Source organism: Serpula lacrymans (assembly GCF_000218685.1).
Source record: "Serpula lacrymans var. lacrymans S7.9 unplaced genomic scaffold SERLAscaffold_1, whole genome shotgun sequence".
Classification (NCBI taxonomy): domain Eukaryota; kingdom Fungi; phylum Basidiomycota; class Agaricomycetes; order Boletales; family Serpulaceae; genus Serpula; species Serpula lacrymans.
The window spans coordinates 1,783,089-1,802,654 of record NW_006763290.1 but is presented as its reverse complement, the minus strand read 5'-3'; the positions used below and the strand labels follow the sequence as shown (position 1 = coordinate 1,802,654).

General features: G+C 43.6%; 4 protein-coding genes across 4 annotated transcripts; 2 read left to right on the top strand and 2 right to left on the bottom strand.

Moving 5' to 3' along the window:
* Positions 1–3,079: 3,079 nt before the first annotated feature.
* SERLADRAFT_338150 (uncharacterized protein) lies at positions 3,080–3,526 on the top strand (the record flags this gene model as incomplete). Its single annotated transcript, XM_007312246.1, has 1 exon — positions 3,080–3,526. A coding segment is annotated over one exon (447 nt), but the record flags the coding sequence as incomplete, so codon positions are not given.
* A 75-nt stretch (positions 3,527–3,601) lies between these two features.
* Positions 3,602–4,057, top strand: SERLADRAFT_338920 (uncharacterized protein; the record flags this gene model as incomplete). The annotated part of the gene is made up of 1 exon (XM_007312245.1): positions 3,602–4,057. A coding segment is annotated over one exon (456 nt), but the record flags the coding sequence as incomplete, so codon positions are not given.
* A 7,013-nt stretch (positions 4,058–11,070) lies between these two features.
* SERLADRAFT_431963 (uncharacterized protein) lies at positions 11,071–12,132 on the bottom strand (the record flags this gene model as incomplete). Its single annotated transcript, XM_007312244.1, has 3 exons — positions 11,071–11,382; positions 11,503–11,844; positions 11,914–12,132. The coding sequence occupies 3 exons, from the start codon at positions 12,130–12,132 to the stop codon at positions 11,071–11,073; spliced, it is 873 nt and encodes a 290-aa protein (XP_007312306.1).
* A 4,288-nt stretch (positions 12,133–16,420) lies between these two features.
* SERLADRAFT_412339 (uncharacterized protein) lies at positions 16,421–19,108 on the bottom strand (the record flags this gene model as incomplete). Its single annotated transcript, XM_007312243.1, has 9 exons — positions 16,421–16,609; positions 17,031–17,133; positions 17,425–17,538; positions 17,563–17,667; positions 17,752–17,849; positions 17,993–18,071; positions 18,439–18,828; positions 18,878–18,951; positions 19,001–19,108. 9 exons carry the CDS (start codon positions 19,106–19,108, stop codon positions 16,421–16,423), a joined length of 1,260 nt encoding a protein of 419 aa, XP_007312305.1.
* Between the last annotated feature and the right edge of the window lie 458 nt (positions 19,109–19,566).

Below are 19,566 nucleotides of genomic sequence, written 5' to 3'. Positions count from 1 at the left end.
TTGGTCAACCCAAAGAACACAACAAGGGGCTTGAAGGATCCTCCGTGGCACATGAACACGGCTTTTCAAGCATCTTTTACTTTGATGCGTACATTATTATACTCCCATCTGAGATCCTTCTTTGTTAAGACCTTGGCACCAGGCAACTTGTCTACTAGCTGACTGATTAGGTAATAATAGTCCATAATTATACACTTTTTACCATGCTTTTTAGGGATGAAGAACACTGGGGATGTCGGGGCTTTTGGAAGGTCTGATGTAACCTTTCCTAAGCTAATTATCTATGGAACTAGAAACCTCATTTTTTTCTATAGCAGAGAGGGGAATCATGTGCCCTTTTTGTGGTTTAAAAGTGTCCTTCAGATCTATAGTATGGTTCTGAGGCTTAGCCTCCGGAAAGCGTTCAGGTTTATGTTTAGAAAAGACTTTCCAGAAGTCATGGTACTCTGGAGGTACCAGCCTCTTAATCTCCTCCTTGGGCTTAACCTCATCATTGTTGTTGTTAACCTTATCTAGAGATCTGAGTTTGACATAAACATGACCAGTGTTTATTCTTTCCTCTGTCTTGGTTTGACGGATGTGACTCAGTTTACCCAAGTTATTACACTCCTGAGGGCAACATGACAATGTAACCACCCCTGTCTTCCAGTCTATCTCAGGATTGTGTTTAAATATCCAGGTTCAGCCTAAGATAAAATCAATCTTCCCTAGTTGGGTAGCCTCGGTGGTGACTTGTTCTCTGTGTCCTTTGTACTTGACCACAAAAGAGTATTTGTGTGTTATGCAGCCACCCGTATTAAGTGTACCATCAATATTATAGATGATAATAGGCATATCTAATTCTACAAGGGGGAGAACAACTTGCTCTCCCCAGACCTGATCTATGTAAATACTGGTAGCGCCTGAATCAAGCAGTGCACTTGTTGAGTGTACTGAGCCTCGGGCAAGGTCTTCCACACCAACATCTAAACAGATCTCCTTTTAGAACATACTCTGACATACCAATACCCCATAGGATAATACCTCTGATTTGTAAGCCAATCCAGTATGCAGCAGCTATACTGTGTAAGATGTCTGTGGTTGCATGTCATGTTTGAGATCCTATATTGTATAACCTTTATCACAACACAATGGGATCCGCACCTGTGTACAGTGATTCTGGACCTTCTGGGCATGCAACCAATCAGTATGCTTTCCAAGTACGCCTTGGTAGCTTAGTTGGTAAAGCACCAGACCATGAAAGCTGGAGTCCCAGGTTCAAGCCCTGGCCAATGCATGTTTTCTCATACTATAAACAAATGTCATAATTTGTCAACCTTGGCCATATAGCTCAATTGGTAGAGCAGCTGGCATATATCCAGAAGGTTCCAGGTTCAATCCCTGGTCTGGTCAATATCCAATTTTATCAGGTTATGAGCCCTGTGCTCTAGCCATCTTCCTGACCTCATATCTCACCATCCAAGGGTCCTACTGCTTATCCATCACAACCATCGTCTTCTGGGACTCCTATTATCCCATCCACCATCTCTGATTGCTCTGATATCATCTTGATCTCCAATAACGCCTCCTTGTTGCAAGTTACCCCCATTTTGGACACTTTTTTGGTCTTATCTGCACCATATCTCGCCCAATCCTTATCTGATTGTCCTTAAACTTCTACCATCATCTTCTACGGCCTAAATAACCCTAGGAGACCTGTCAGAGTGGTTGGATTTGAGCTGGATCTCTCTGTGAGCCCTTATCATCATTTGATCCCCTACTGCACCTCTATTGTATATCTCCACTGCCTGTGCTTCACTTCTTGTGATATTTGGGCCATCTATTGCTTTATATAAACGTCCCTTATACCTCTGATTTGGGGGCAATCCATCCATCCTATCTGTCTCTGTATCAATTTCAATACTTTGCCCTATTTTTCACTTTTTGGCATATCTGGTGTGTGCATAAAGCTCCAATTTTCTCTGCTCTGTCCATTATCAGATAGAACAAGCCTATAGACTGCGAAGCTTGCCTGCATTGCCTCAGTTTGCTGTTGCCTAGAGCCTCTCTCAGTCTGCGGTGTTTTGGGAGCTTAAGTCACTTTGTTGACTCATATACAAGCCCTATTAACCAACACTGTCTCGAGGCGATTTCTCTGTTAATATCAGTGTAGTATTGAAAGGGGAACACAGGTGTAACCCTGTTGCAGCACTAGGAAGCCTTAGCACCCTCCTGGATCGCTTTTGGACGCTTTTTGGACCCTATTTGGACATATCCTTGTGCTTTTTGACCCTCTCCACATCCTCTCTCTACCGCCTCACCATCTTATCTGCTCGCCTCCTACTGTTGCCCATTGTCTTTGCCACTATTCCATCGCCTATAGCCCTCTCCTACGTCATTTATCATTACTCTATCGTCTTATACAACACCCATCATGTCTGACTCTGATCCCAAGTTCCATCCCTTGTCTGGCACTAACTATCCCCAGTGGAGTGGTGAAATGCAAGCTTGGTTGATGACCAAGGGACTGTGGAGGCTCGCCTCTGGTGCTGAAAAGTGTCCTGGGACTGATGCTGAAGCAATAGAGAAATGGGAGTTGAGAGCTAAAAAGGCTGCTGGTGCATTATACCTCAATGTCACCAAAGAGCAGCGCATCCATCTTGATGGCATCATTGATGATCCTATCAAGATCTGGGAGAAACTGGCAATTGTGCACGTCTCTAAGAAGCCTGGGACGAGATTTAATGCCTATGACGACTTTTTCTCTATCAGAAAGAAGGAGGACGAATCCCTGCAGTCACTTATGACCAGGATTGATGAAGGCATGCATCAGATTCAAAATCTTCATCCTGCTGGCTTTTCACTGGCTGAATTGGACGATGAATTGACATGCATGGCTATGATTAGGGCACTTCCTGATCAATATGCCCACTTCACTTCATCTCTACTACTTCTGGGCACCTTGGACAAGACCCAGCTCAGGGATGCTTTCCTTGCTGAAGAGGTCAATCGCCGTCGTCATGCTGAAGTTGATTCTGCCTTGCACTCCTCGTCCACCACTGCCAACAGCACCTGCACCCATCCTAACTGCCATCACTGCAACCAATCCACCACCTCTACTCATGTTCAGTGTGATTTCTGTGGTTTACTTGGTCATACCCAAGATAAATGCCACAGATACATTGCTAGTTGCCAACAGGCAATGGAGGGTGCTAAGAATCACTACAAGTGTGGTCATAAGGCTCAGGCAGGCTCCAGTAACTCTCAGCAGCCCAAATTTTTGCCTAACACTGCCAATTCATCTACTGTGGTCACTGAATCAGCTGGAAATACAAGTCTTTGTTCCATTCATCCCTCTGATCCTCACTGCCCTCTCCAACTTGATGCTGACATTAATTGGAATGCAGACACAGGCGCCACTTCTCATATGACACCTCATCATCATTGGGTGCACCACTATACCCCATATTGTGTGCCAATCAAGCTGGCTGATCACACTATTGTCTATTTAGCTGGTGTTGGTACTGTGGTGTTTAATCCTGTGATCAATGGCAAAGTGGCAAGGGCTGTGGAATTCTCTAGAGTGCTCCATGTACCAGATCTTCGAAATAATCTCCTCTCAGTCTTGTATTTAACTCGTCAAAGTGGTTTCAATGTCACCATTTTGTCTCATTCCATGTCCTTTATGCGTGACAACACTCTCTTGTGCACTGCAACTATCAATGACAACAATGCAGCATTCCATGATGGATCTACTGCTGCTTGTGCTGAACTGGGACATTTTACTGCGATGATACCACTTGACTTGACGCTCTGGCATTGTAGATTGGCTCACCACCATCATGCTGATGTCAAGAGACTGATACAGAAAGATCTGGTCACTGGGCTTACACTGGAATCAAAGGCTGCTCCTGATCCTGTCTGTGAACCATGCTTGTTTGGCAAGATGCATGCCAATCCATTTCCCTCATCTGATACTCGCTCTGCTCATCCTTTGAACCTCATCCATTCTGATGTACACCAAGTCTCTTCACCCACATTCTCTGGATATCATTACTGGGTCACCTTCATTAATGATCACAGTCAATTCTGTGTTGTTGTGCCTCTCAAGGCCAAGTCAGATGTTTTTGATGCTTTCAAGGGATTTAAGGCTTATACTGAGACTCAATTGGAGCGCAAAATCAAAGCTCTGCACGATAACAAAGGGGGGCAGTACATGTCCAAGGAATTTGAGCAATTCACAGATGACCATGGGATTGTCAGACAGCATACCACCAGTAATTGTCCTCAGCAGAATGGTGTGGCAGAGAAAGCAAACAGACTTCTGACTGAGCGTATTACTGCCATGTTATCAGAGTCTGGACTGCCTAACAGCTTCTGGGGTGAATGTCTGTCCGCTTTGGTGCATGTCTGGAACAGGTGTTACACTGATGCAGTGGCCCATGCCACTCCATTTGAGTTGTGGTATGGACACAAGCCTGACATGTCTTACCTTCGCGTTTGGGGCTGCACTGCCTATGTGCATGTGCAAAAGGACAAGAGAGGTGTCTTTGGCTCTCATATGGAGAAATGTGTGTTCATTGGTTACCCTGAGGGTTTTAAGGGATGGAAATTCTACAATCCTACCATCAAGCGCACCATTATCTCTGAGAGAGCTGATTTTGATGAGCGCTACTTTCCTGGCTTGAAAAGGTCTTCTGACAATATCCCACCTCCACCCCCTACTCCACCTTCACTATTCATGCCATTGGGCCTGAATGAGAATGTCCCTGCCCCAGGTCCAGGGGGAGATATTGGCCCACCAGCTGTACTTCAGCAACCTCAGCACTTGCCTGGTGATGGGCCTGATTCGGACCTTGATGCAAAACCACCTGTGAATCAACCTCCTGAGCTTCCAGATCACCCTCCTCATTGCTCACCTTCTCCTGACTTGCCTATTGCACTGAGACGCCCTGCAAGGGCTAGGAGACCACCTAGACCATGGTGGCTTCAACACAGACAACCTACTCCTGCCATTGAGAGTGATGATAGTGATAGTAGTGATTCTGAGGCAGCTGATGATGAAGTGGCACACTTTGGAGACTCTGCTGAGCCTAGGTCATTTGCAGTTTCAATGAAGCGTCCTGATGCAGATAAATGGAGAAAAGCAGCCATGGAAGAGCTCCAAGCTCATGAGCACAATGTAACTTGGTCACTTGTGGAACTACCTCCTGGAGAAAAGGCAATTGGTGGCAAGTGGGTCTTCAAGATCAAGCGCGGCTCAGATGGCACTGTTGAGCGCTACAAGGCCAGATATGTGGCCAAAGGCTATAACCAGCGCCCTGGCTTTGATTTCCTTGAGATATTTGCACCTACTGTTTGCATATCATCGATCAGAGTTGTCCTTGCTATTGCTTCTATCCACAACCTCCATTTGCGCTCCATTGACATTTCCCATGCATTCCTGAATAGAGTCATGGATGTCAAGGTTTATATGCATCAGCCAGAGGGATTCCATCAGGGCTCTCACAATCTTGTTTGTCAGCTGGACAAGGCCATCTATGGGACAAAGCAAGGGGGCAGAATGTGGAACTAGAAGATGCACACTGTGCTTGAAAAACTCTGATTCAAGTGCACTTATTCAGACTCTGCCATCCATGTCTTTAACAGAGCTGATGTGCGCATTATCCTGCCAGTCTTTGTTGATGACATGACACTGGCATCCACTTCCACTTCTGCACTAGACCAAGCTATCAAGGATCTCTCCCAGCACTTCAAACTTTGTGATCTTGGCCCTACCTCTTATCTACTTGGCATTTCCATCACCAGAGACCTCAGCAATCGCACTATATCTTTATCCCAACATCAGTACACTCTGGACATTCTGGAGCACTTTGGCATGAAGGACTGCAAGCCTGTGTCCACTCCCATGGATCCTGGTTTGCGCCTCACCAAGGACATGTCTCCCAAGACATCCAGTGATGCTGCTTTGACGAAGGACATTCCCTACCTTGCTGCTGTTGGTGCTCTGATGTATTTGGCCACTACAACTTGTCCTGACATTGCCTACACTGTTGGAGTCCTTGCCAGGTACAATTCTAATCCTGGCCTCACTCACTGGAGCGCTGTGAAGCACTTGTTCCGCTACTTGCAAGGCACCCTTGATCATTCCCTTGTCCTTGGTCCTGATCCCAATTCTACTGAACTCTTCACCACTTTCTCTGATGCTGATCATGGTGGTGACAAGGATTCTGGTCATTCTACTGGTGTCTATATTGTCAAGTTAGGATCTGGTGCTGTTTCTTGGAGCTTCAAGCTTCAGAACATTGTTGCTCTATCCACCACTGAAGCTGAATATATTGTTGCTGTTGAGGCTGGCAAAGAAATCTGCTGGATGCGAAATCTGTTGAAGAAAATGGGATATCCTATCACCTCTCCTTCTACCCTTCACATTGACAACCAATCTGACATATCTGTATTGAAGAATCCTGAGCACCATGGTCACATGAATCACCTTGATTTGCAATGGCATTGGTTGAGAGATGTTGTTGACTCTGGGCAAATTGCTCCTATGTTTGTTCCCACTGCTGAAATGCCTGCTGACTTGTTGACCAAAGCTCTTGCCAAGCCTAAAGCCAAAGTGTTCAGGAAGATGATGGGACTGATTAGATCAGAGGGAGCTGATGCTTGGGAGGTGCAGCATCAGGGGGGAGTGTTAGATTCTGCACCTTTGTGCTACCCATATATTTCTATTCCTTTCCTTATCTATTCCTCTATCATTCAGTAGTGATTGTGTTCTCTATTATTTTGCCTCTGTGGCTCCTTTGTTTACCTTTGTTTACAAAACTTCGGCCAGTACTGCAGAGTCCAATGCTTCCTATTCTCTAGTTACTCACATTGGACTCTAGGTACTGTATACCTGTCATACTCTCTAATAATATAGTTACTCACATTGGACTCTAGTTTCCAGTCCCTGATTGCTCTCAGCAAGTGGCTAGACACTTGCTTCAAGCTTTGTTCTTTATCAGGTTATGAGCCCTGGTATAACAACCAAAAGTTAGTTACTCTGGCGCACACAGGAACACACTATAAAGGTAGTGAATGGGGAGTGGTTACCCCTTAGGCTGCAGAGAGTTTGTTGGTTAACAACAGGAGGACTCACTGAGGAGTCTCCTGGATCTATTGGGGTATATATACTAATACAGAGTGTTGTTACTTATGTACTGTACAGTTGATAAAGTTAGTGGCTGATGATGTCATGGGGCCTAGCCCGCATGACCAGCTCCACTGTGTGAGAAAGTTGTATCTAAAATAAGAAGAAGGCAACGCGGCGCAAGAAAGAGGTGTTTGAACAAAAGGGGAAGTGCTGCGTGGCACCATGTGTGAAAGCTAAAGTGTACAAGGTTAAAGTGGAGAATGAAAAAGAAGGAAAGGTCTGAAAATTGTGTTATCGTAACACTACCCCCCTTCTAAGGCTCGACTTCCAGGCTCGACCAAATACCGGAGGTGGTAGTTAAATTTTCGGGCATAAGTTGAAAAAGGGAATTAAAAAGTTTTGAGTCCATGCCTCTAAGCTTCCTAGGAGCTGAGGGGTTCTTAGAATAAAATTTGCGCACAGCGTTGCGGGAATTATCCAGATGGGCTTCTGGTTCACATTTTCTGTCCTCATCTCCATAGCCCTTCCATAGGACTAGGAATTCTAATTTTCCACGCTTCAAGTGTGCGTCCACCACTTGTTCAACTTCAAACTCTTCTTCACCTTCCTGGTTGACTACTACCGGTCCGGGCCAGTCTACATGCTGTCCTGGCAGCGGCTCTTTGTAGGGTTTCACACGGCTAATGTTGACCGTGGGTACTACCCTCATTTGTTTTGGGAGTTCCAGCTCCACTGCATTGGATTTGACTTCCTTAATCCGGTAAGGGCCAATCTACTTTCAGGTCAGTTTTCTAGACTGCCGATCTTTTAACTTTAAGTGGTTGGTATCTAACCAGACCAGGTCACTGACCTTGTAGTCAGGGGCCTTAGAGTGTCTACGCTCTGCCCTGTCTTTCATCTGCTCTGCAGTTTTGAATAGCGCCTTGCGCGTTTTGTCTAAGACAGACTTCATGTCTTTGGCCATGTTCCAAGCAGCCTTGTTCTTGCTTTTGCCAGGTTCTACTCCCATTCTGGGGAGGTACGATCTAGTAACCTTGAATGGTGCCTTTCCTGTAGCTGACGACTGTTTGATATTATAAGAGAACTGGGCTATCTTCAGCCACCTGGCCCAATCTGTCTGCCTGTCATTAATAAATATCCAGAGATATTGTTTCAACTCCTGGTTGAGTCTCTCCGTTTGTCCATCAGTCTGCGGATGGAACACCGTTGATAATTTAGGTTTGATGCTCAAGGTCTTTAAATAAATCTGCTGTACCAGCAGCGGTAATGGTTTTGTTGGTGGGTATGAATACCACTTCTTTGGAGAAGCGATCTACTACCACCATTACTGAATTATACCCATTTGACTCGGGCAGATCCGTTGTGAAATCAACCGATATATCCTGCCAGGGACCAGCTGGTATCGGATTCGGCATAAGTTTACCGGCCGGTGGTTGATGAGAATTCTTAGCCATGGCACATCTTAAACAGGATTTTACATATTCCTGTATGTCTTTGACCATGCCAGGCCACATATAATTTCTGGAGATCAACTCCATTGTTCGTTGCCACCCAGGGTGCCCAGCCACTGGCATGTCGTGATGTCTATCTATTGCCTTGATCCTTGCGGACTCAGGCACATAGATCTTGTCTTTAAAATGGAAGAGTCTGTCTTCCCATAAATAGTTCTCATTGCCGTCAAGGCGCGCCTTCTCTTCTGAGGAGATGTCTTTCTTGAAGACATCCAGAAGATCGGAATCCTGCCCGATTCTAACATTGGCAACCCTTGATTGATCTATCAGGGTAACACCTTTGTTGTCATCTTTGATACTGTTGGCATGATCCTCTCTTCTGGATAAAGCGTCTGCTTTCCCCATAGAGCTTTCAGGCTTATGAATTAATTTATAATTAAACCTTGACAAGTACACCGCATAGCGGGCCTGTCTATGGTTCAAGTCTCGGGCCGTCATAAAATACTCCAGATTCTTATGATCAGTCCAAATTTCAAATTGGTGCCTAGCACCTTCTAAGTAGTGCCGCCAGTGCTCTAAGGCTCTAATGATGGCCAGCATCTCTTTGTCGTAAATTTGATAGTTGCGCTCTGTAGGTGACAAACTATGTGATAAAGGCACAAGGCCTCCAAAGATCATCAGGGCATTTAATTGACAAAACAGCCCCAGTAGCAAAATCAGAAGAGTTGGTTTCTAGCCGGAACTCTTTGTCTAATTCTGGAAATGCTAATATGGGCGCTGTTGTAAACACCTGCTTAAGCTTATCAAAAGCTTCTTGTTCCTTGGTGCCCCAGTGCCAAATAATGTCTTTTTTAGTGAGATTGTTCAACGGTCTCGTTATTTTTGCAAAGTTTTCGATAAACCTTTGGTAGAAATTGCCTAAGCCAAGGAAGGCCCTAACTCCTTTGACGCGAGTAGGTTCTGGCCAGTCCAATATAGCTTGAACTTTCTCAGGATCCATCCTGATTCCGTTCTGGCCTATGATCATACCGAGGAAGTCTACCTCCTTCGATCCTGTCATGCTCAGCCTCATCGTCCGACTTCGTAAATATTAACAAATCGTCAATGTAAATGACGACACAGTTTTCCATATCCGCAAAGATCTCGTTCATCATGCTCTGGAAGGTTGCCGGTGAATTGGTCAACCCAAAGAACATAACGAGTGGTTCGAAGGATCCTCGGTGGCATGTAAACGCGGCCTTCCAAGCATCTGCTTCTTTGATTTGTGCATTATTATACCCCCATCTGAGATCCATCTTTGTCAAGATCTTGGCACCAGCCAATTTGTCTACTAGCTGACTGATCAAAGGCAGCGGATACGCATTTTTAACTGTGTGCTCATTTACGTAACAATAGTCCATAATCATATGCTTTTTACCATCCTTTTTAGGAATGAAGAACACCGGGGACGTCATAGGGCTTTTAGAAGCTGTTTGTCTATAAAACTTGACGCCTCATCTCTTTCTGGAGCAGAGAGTGGTATCATGTGTCCTTTTCGCGTTTTGAAGGTGTCCTTCAAATCTATAGCATGGTCCCAAGGCTTAGCCTCTGGGAAGCGTTCTGATTTATGTTTAGAAAAGACTTTCCAGAAGTCATGATACTCGGGAGGTACCAGCCTCTTAATCTCTTCTTCGGGTTTTACCTTATCATCGTCATCGTTGATCTTTTCTAAAGATCTGAGCTCACAAACGTGACCAGCGTTTATTTTCTCAATACGCTCATTGTGACGGACATGATTCGGTTTACCCAAGTTATTACACTCCTGAGGGCAACATGACAATGTGACAACCCCTGTCTGCCAGTTGATCTCAGGATTGTGTTTAAATAGCCAGGTCCAGCCCAAGATTAAATTAATCTTCCCTAGTTGGGTAGCTTCGGCAGTGACTCGTTCTCTGTGTCCTTGGTATTCGACCACAAAAGAACATTTGTGTGTGATACAGCCACCCGCGTTAAGTGTACCATCAACGTTATAGACGGGAATAGATACATCTAATTTTACAAGGGGGAGTCCAATTTGCTCCGCCCAGACCTGATCTATGAAAATTCTGTTAGCGCCTGAATCAAGCAGTGCACTGGTTGGGTGTGCTATGCCCCGGGCAAGGTTTTCCACACCAACGTCTAAACAGATCTCCTTTTGGAATAAATATGTGTGCATTAACACACACCTTGGGGAAAAGGTATTGAAAATTACATGTTTTTCTATTTTATTTTTCCCAGAATCAAGCACCCTATTGTTTGTCTCGCCGGGGCCGCGCTCCAAGGGAGACACTGGTGCAGCGGTAGTATCATAAATATTACAGTTACAATGCTTCATGCAAGTACATATTTCTGATAATTTTTGAAATCTATTTACAAATTGGGGAGCCATCCCCTTCTTTCCATTATTGCTCGTGCAACACCCCGGAGCAGGGGCCACTTTGTTGTGGTTTACTTCATTGTTTCGTGGAGCGAAGGCACCCAAGTGACCTAAGCTCCGAACTCTTTTCTCTGAGCCTTCATTTCAGCAGCCTGCTGATCGTAGAAGAAGGCCCAGATTTCGTTGTACGAACGACCGGCCAGAGTCTGGAGCCAATCGTCCGGTTTTTCGGATTCTAATTGGCGCGCCTGGCGCCCTTGGTTATTTTTTTGTTGAGCGGCCTGCGCTCCTTTTCTGCAGTCTCGGGACATGTATCCCTCTTGGCCGCAATTATAGCAGTTCCCCTTGAATCTGCGCATCTGTCCTCCTTGGACCGCGCCGATATCCATGGGGGCTCCCTGCCCTGGTTGCAGCCCGAACGGCTTGAACCCGTGAGAATGATTTTGATGGTTTTATGACCCAGGGCGCCTCTGGGATTGGTTGTTTTTGGTGGTGGGCCCGCCACCTTGGTGCATAGCGTAGAGCTCCATGGCTCTACCAACTTGTTGTACTTCCTCAGCCGCCAGGGCCAGGTTTTCGTTTCTTGTATCCTGCAAGTATATTTGTTCTGCAATGTGAGGGTTCAAATTGTGCTCCAGCAGTTCTACTGCATGTTCATTACCAAGCCCTCCTTGGATGGAGAGGGCCAGGAACCGGGTAACATAGTCATCCGTCCTCATGTTTCCTTGTTTGAAGGAGCGGATTTGCTGACGCGCCCAGTCACGCTCAGCCTGTGGTTTAAAATATTTTTCAATCTCTTTCTTGAGATCATCCCAGGTTGGCCACACTCCCGCGGTGTAGCATTCCTGCAATCTAACTTGGGCGTATTGACCCGCCACAGGCCCCTTTAGTCGAGATAGCATCGCAGTGGCTACCTCAAAATCGTCGGCAAATGTGTCTCAATTTGCCTTAACCCATATTTGGAGTTTGATCCACCATTCGGCAAATCGCGCTCTGTCTCCCTCAAAGGTGCCAGGGTCAGTGACAACTTCGACTTTCTTATCGAATTTCTTCTCGACCGAGGGAGTTGCCGCAGGGGGATTTGCCTGCAGCTCGGCGAGTTGATCTGTCAACGCCTGAATCTGCACACGCATGTTGTGCAGCAGAGCATTAATATCCGGTTGCGACGACATGTTAACTTGTTCTATTTGTAAAGAAAGAAAAAGGTAACTGGGGGTCCCCACTCGCTTAATAAGCGGACCACCCCCTGACAACCGTTCGGACCAGGGTTTATTACAAATACTTTTTATATAATTTTCAAATACTATAGTGTGGGTAGTCGGAGATTGAGATCCGATACTCAGCTGGGAAGAGGTTGATCTGCAGATAGCTGTCAACCCTTCTCCAACTGGCGGAGGCAAGTGCCTGGCCTGGTCAGAGGTATAAGAAGAAGAAGTTGTATGTATTTTTCTAATCAACAATGATTCCACACCACTGTTGAGCTAAAGTACTCCCCTTGACACTGGGGGCCATATAATGTTTGATTTTGGTCTCTCTAGTACCTTGTCCTAAGGAGCTCACCTGCAGGGTTGGGGCACATACTTTGTTTCTTCCAGCTAGCAAAAGCTCAACACCGGTCTGGCACCAAAGTCTTACTGTTCGAAAGACTTCACTTAACCCTGTAGTCCGGGTTTGCACAAAAGTGCAAGAGAGTAAGAAGAGCAAGTCCTAATGTTACAACCAAAGTTTTTATACTCTGGTGCACACAACAACAAGCAAAGAGGATAGATGGAGGAACGAGTAAACCCCTTAGAGTAAGACCGAGTTAGTTGTGAGTAAACAACAGGAAGACTCACTGAGGAGTCTCCTAGATCTGTTGAGGTATTTATACAACTACAGGTTGGTTTGTACATGTATACTGTATAGTAGGTAGAAGCAGTGGCTGATGATATCATAGGGCACAGCATATATGACCAGCTCCACTGCATGAGAGAGTTATATCTAAAAATAAGAAAAAGCAGTGTGGCGCAAGGAAGCAAAAGTTTGAACAAAAGGAAAGTGCCACATGGCACAAGTGTGTGAAAACTGAGAAAGAAAGTTGTAAGTTCAAAAATTGTGTATTGTAACAGTATATATGATGAAGTATGGTAATTGGTAATTACATAATATGTAAATATTATTCAGTAAATATAATAGAAATCTGAGATATTCATGCATGAATAGACTGTCAAAATGTGCTTAATATCTCATAGATATGTGGTGTAACATATGCCCATTTGGATCATATCTTGATCCTTCAACTTCTGATTAACATCTGATCAACATGTGGCAAAAATCTAGACATTTTTGCCACATGTTGATTGTGGAAAATCGGACTTTTTCTGACATGTTAATCACCTTTCCTAACACGCTGGGAAACTACTATGTGGAGACAACTGTTGTTGATAAAGGAAGATTTCACAATGAAGACCACCTCTAAGTTAGCATCTCAGGCTCCTTCCCAGTGGGTGTTTTGAGGGTGGAGGTCCCATCTTATAGTATACAGTATATGACCAGATCAATTATTTTCAGGATGCAAGAAACACAGGACTCTAGGAATATATACCTTGTTTGTGCTTTTCTAGATTTATCATCAATTTGTCCAAGTCCACAAATTTTTTTCTGTCTCTTATCTAGGTTTTCTACCCAACTTAAAAGCTGTTAAGTGACTTCAAAGCAAAACCGATTTGGGATAGGCTATTTTTAGTGTGTCATATCACGTCTTACCTCCTTCTAGTATCATTACAGTACCATTTATGGATGGCTGAATTTTTGTACACTGATAAGATCACTAAGATATAATGATTAGACAAGAGATTAATACCATTGAAGATAAGATTAAAACCATTGTTATCTATTCAAAAGCTAGTAGTAAATGATAGCAAACAAACACAAATCTAAAATACAGTACAAGAAACTTTTCCATATAACAAATTACCTCATGCGATGAGATGGACCAAAGTACTTCATATTGTGCACTCAAAGACAGATTCCTCATGATATGTCACCAAATTTTGACATAGAAAACTCCTTCTGATGGAATCATCCATTTTCAGACTCCTGTAAGCAGCAAACCAATAACGTACTGACCACACCAAAAGCAAACTTGAGAGAGGCGGCTGACTTAAGGAGGTGAGCAAACCCTCTGCACTATGCAAATGGAGGACCACAGATAGGAAAACTTCGAACTCAAAGTACAAGATTGAGGGCTGAATATTTATGTGACTCATAAACAAGCACTCAGGTTTTTTGAGTACTTGACTCAAAACCCAAGCGCAATGGTCCTCTTCTGAGTTGTCAGACCAGATCCTATTCTGCATCCCATAACCTATCTCTGATGCTCCTTTTGCCAGTGTCTCAGCCCCGTTGCATAACAGGGCCAGATTATTGAAGACAGTTCATTTCCTTGAGAGAGACCACAAATATGGTACTCACAACGAACCTGCGCGCGCATCAGCAAAAAGGCATTTTGCTATCTAGCTGGGTGAGTTTCTATAGCTGCTATGATAGCTATCAAATTTCTATTATAGCCAATAAATCTCTATGTGAAGCCTTATAGTTACTATATTAGCTATACCAGCTATACCAGCTCATTTATGTCTATGAGAACCTTTTTCTGATACTAATAATGATAGAATTAATATTCACCGAATAGTTTGGTAAGCATACAAACTAGCCCAATTATTTAATAGAAATCTATCACAAACATCCAAAGCATTTGCTGCACCCCAGTGAGCAGGCACTTGACCTTTTCCAAACAAAGGCAACAAATGGCAGCCTTGTCGTATACTGCTCAATGATACTATGGAAGCTGGTGGAGTACCATCAGCTCCAAGTGCAGGTTTTGTAACCACATACATCATATGTGCTGGATCTGCACTACCTTTCAACTTGGTGTACCATTCAATGTATGCCAATGGAATTTTGGGCCAATGTTTTGGTATACCAACAGAACCACCATGAAAAATGGCAGGGAGCTTGAATATTACTTTAACTCTTCCAACATGTGTACCTATGTCATGAAACACTGATTCACAACTTGAAACTGATTATGAAATTAGAGGAAAATATTACCAGCAACACCTGTGACTCTGCTTCTAATGAGTCTAATACGACAACATTATCAAACTGTGGAGCAATTCTTTTGGACCTAGGTCTTGCTTTGATGACTTCATACTTTACACTTGCACTTGCACTAGCATCATCTCCAAGGTGAATTGGAGTGAGTTTGAAACTAGTGAATACGTCAAGTGAATCAAATGGGAGATTTGCAATACTGACTTGATTTCTGGACATATAACCTGGCTGACCATGCATTAGGCAATTCAGAAACTCCTTGATATCACGTATGAAGCCATGACATTGGTGGTTTTGTTGAATTGATTAAAGGGGTTGTCATGGAAGAGGAGGTACTTTGGCTATTTTAATACCTAAGCCAGATGGATTCTGGAGAATATCTTGCTGACGTGAAACTGGTCTATTTTGTAAAGACAATTGATAGCATTCAAGCCATGCAGCTTTTTCTTGTCTTGTTAGCCAGGTGGTCATTTGTGGATGCTCATTCCTATGATTTGATGCTCTCCATGCATTCTTGGCCATGTCTATGTGGAAATGTTCAAAATTATCTGTGTTGTAGTTATTTGTAGCGCCAAACCAGCGAATAGAGTCAACATAAAGAGTGGAATTTGGGAATATTCAAATTTTCTCTAACACCCAGAGTGACAAAAATTGCTTTGTTTTGATGATATGTTTTGAGAGCATCTGATAGATATCCAAGGGTTGTATCACTCTGTGTATGGTACTGAGCAACGTATATGAAGTCCAAGATTGATCTAATTGCAATAATTGCCTGCTTGGGGAGTTTTTCTACAAGGCATCCTAAAAGTACCTTGGCCATATCTTTTCTTTTGCCTCCAGATATCTGAGAAAGAGCTGATAAGCCATTTTTGAAATGCTTTGATCCATATGCAGGAGGTAAAGTGCGTATTCTTGCATCCAGTTCCTCTGTACCCATAAGATCTTAGCACCATGAGACGATATGTTTGATGACAACTTGATATAACCAATGCAAGACATCGGGGGTAATGCAAAAATGAATATCACAGTATGGAAATCCTTCCCAAAATGGCCTGTAAACACCTCCAGATACATCTTTATCCATACATTGATCAAAAAATTCTCTCCTTGAGTTCGAAAATGAGGCTTGATTAATGACAGAGAGAGTCCAGTCAGACGTTCTAGGTTCCCCAGCTGCTTTATTTTCAAGGTCTGTTGCTGGACGCCTGCACTTGGGACATGTTCCATACTTTGAGCAAGTCACCAGACATTGCTCTGGATAGTCGGCAACATAGCAAGCAAGAATAGGGTGAATTTTTCTCACTGCACCATCTCCACCTGTAACCTCCATTCCTTTACATCCAGCCTCAATAAGTGGCTCCAAAATCATCCGTACTGAGGTATGGAAAAGTCTTTGAACACGTGCTGAGAGGGTTTGTGTCTAATAGAGCTGGGTATATATCCTAGTGTAAGATACACTGGATATGCAGACTTGTTGCCTGAGAACTGAGTCAACTGAGTTTTGTCTGTCACTATTATAACAGGAGCAACAGATGCTCCCTGAGGTAGAAGAGCCTAAAATCAAAGAAATAAGTATGAAATTTAGAAAAGAACCACTGGCGTGAATATATTAACCTGTACAGAATGCCACCATCTCCAAGTCCACATCTCATCAAATATACAATCATCCCTGTTGCTGTTTGTGAATATTCTTGAGGGTTTATAGACTATGTCTGTTGCATGTGCTGGATTGCCCAACAAAGACGCAATGGCTTGTAAGGGGTCTCTATATTGTATAAGGTGTTTTTCTTCTGGACAATCATCAAAATGTAGATATTTTGAGTGCCATTTGGCTCTTTCAGGAATTTTGGAGTCGATAATTTTTAGAAGGCTTCTGCTATTTTGATAAGAAAGGCCCAATCTCTGGGAAAGCTGGCGTAAAGGTTGGAGGTCAGTTAACTTAAAACATGAATCAAAATGTGGAGGCATCACTCACTTCAGGAATTACCAGTAATCTGTCAAGAGATTTCTGGCCAACCCCCTCCTGCAATGCCCAATGTGCAAATTTCCAGTCTAATTCTGTGGAAAATAGAGCCCATCTATTATATGGAAGATCAATGTCCATCTCATCATCATCTTGATTGAACTGGTGAAAACTCTCCCTCCATTTATTATAAGCATCCATATCCACCCTTATAACCTTGCTAGCATTCTCATTTTGTTCCACTACTCTTTCATCATCATCATTCCCTGACCCACAGATGCAAGCTGGCAGCTCACATCACCCCAACTCCCTGCACTTCAATTTGGATGACAATGATGTTATCCTGGGTGTTGCCTTGCAATTCTTAAATGGGTTTTGTAAGCTGTCGAGGAATATATCTTCTGACCCATCTAAGTCATAGTCTTCTTGGTTGCAAACATTTTCATCCAAGTTGACTTCATCATATACTACTTGTTCAAGGCCCAGGTTGTCTGCCTCAAGTTCTCTTCTCTTTCCTTTCCTATACCAAGCACACATTGCTGACATTGATAGGTGAGCCATGACACCTTGTGGTGTTTTCAAAAGTTTTCCACATGCAGGACATGTGCGATCAACCATACTTGGTAAGTGTGCCATTTTTTCCTTGAATCTATATTACACCATACACATCCAGTCAGTTTATGAAATAATAACACCCGTTAATATGAAATTGATACCTTTGATTATCTAGGACCTGTTTGTAAATATGTTGTCAAGACGCAACACCTCAATCTGCACCGGCAATATCCCAAATTGGAAATACGTAGTGGTAAAACATAGAATTTGCTTGTTCTAATACAAATAGAAGTTGTACATGTCTAAGTACAATATTGTTTACACGCACAGAGTTCAAGAACAAGAGAAGTAATACATATAATGTTGTCCATGTCTGTTTTTCACTTCCTCCTTGTGACATTGTTGCTGGAGCTACCTACACCCAATTTCTGTCGAACAAGCCGGCCCACTTCTTTTTCAGAGTGAAAAGAACTCCTTCTCCTAGCTGCCTTAGCACAACTTTGGGGGGCATTATAATGATTATGAAAATGTCTATGTGCCAGATCAGCTACAGATCCTTGAAAAGCCTGAAGAAAATTGTCAAAATCTAGCTGGATATTGAAGACTGAGAGATTGATGGAAGATATCTCTTTAGGCAATACTTGGGGGTGCAAATGGGGAGTAGATAGAGTAGTGGTGGGTGTGCGTGAATGGGTACCACTCTGAAGAGGACAACCAGTGCAGTTTGCTATCAAATCCTGGGTAGCATTTGGGTCCTTTTCATACAGGTACATATCCACCACAAATCTACCTGCCCATGTTACACCGTCAGCTGTCATCCTTTTGTAAGTTGTACCAATATTGCAGGTTGATGGGTTCAGCATACCCATATCGGGGCTTTGCATATTTGTGGGATTCATAGAATTTGACCACTAGAATGCTGACAAGGTGGGAGAGCTCCTCCCAGTACTTTTTCACCTTCTGGGTGATGTCACCAACTGACTGGGAGTGGGAGAACTCAAAAATGAGCAACTCCTGCCACTTAGTGCTAGGGTTGAGGCATTGGAACTTGAGGGCTAAGTCGGGTACAGTGGTGATTTGACCTCGCCAGAGGAACTTGAACATATTAGAACTCAACTTGAACATCCCATCTGACCATCTGATAAGGCCTGACAGTTTCCCCTGTAAAAGTTCACTGAGGCGCTCAATGAAAACTCCATGTACAGGAGTAGGCATGCTCAGTTGCAGGATGCCTTTCACATGGTCATACATATATCTGAAAGTAGGGACATAAGTACAGTATACTCACTCACAAAAAATCATACCTTAGAGTGCTGTAGTCACTTTCTCTGAGCTTGTCCACAAACTCAGGGAAACTTGATGGTTCAATATAGAATTGCTAGGGGGGAAAATCAGATCAGGAATGTAGCCAGACAATGATTTCTCACCTGGACATATACGTCCTGAGAATTATACTTCAAGTTCCTATCGATTTGCTCAATGATGGGCTGGACTTGATCCTCAGATGTAGTGATTGGTGCAGTATGGGTGGACATTGAAAGAGTGGATGTTGATAGATTACTTGGGGGAGTGGCAAAAGATTGTTGTTGAGTAGCTGTGCATTGTCATCAGGTAATTTTTTGAAATTAAATAACTGACTTACCTTCTGGTCCAGGAGATGACTTTGACCAAGTAATAAAGGGGGTGTATCAGTAGGTAGCACCATTTCCAGTGGAAGTGGAGGATATTGCGTACATGGGGAACAGGTGCGTTTTTGCAGACTGAGAATGGGATATTCTGTAACAACCAAGAGTTAGTTACTCTGGCGCACACAAGAACACACTATAAAGGTAGTGAATGGGGAGTGGTTACCCCTTAGGCTGCAGAGAGTTTGTTGGTTAACAACAGGAGGACTTGCTGAGGAGTCTCCTGGATCTATTGGGGTATATATACTAATACAGAGTGTTTGTACTTATGTACTGTACAGTTGATAAAGTCAGTGGCTGATGATGTC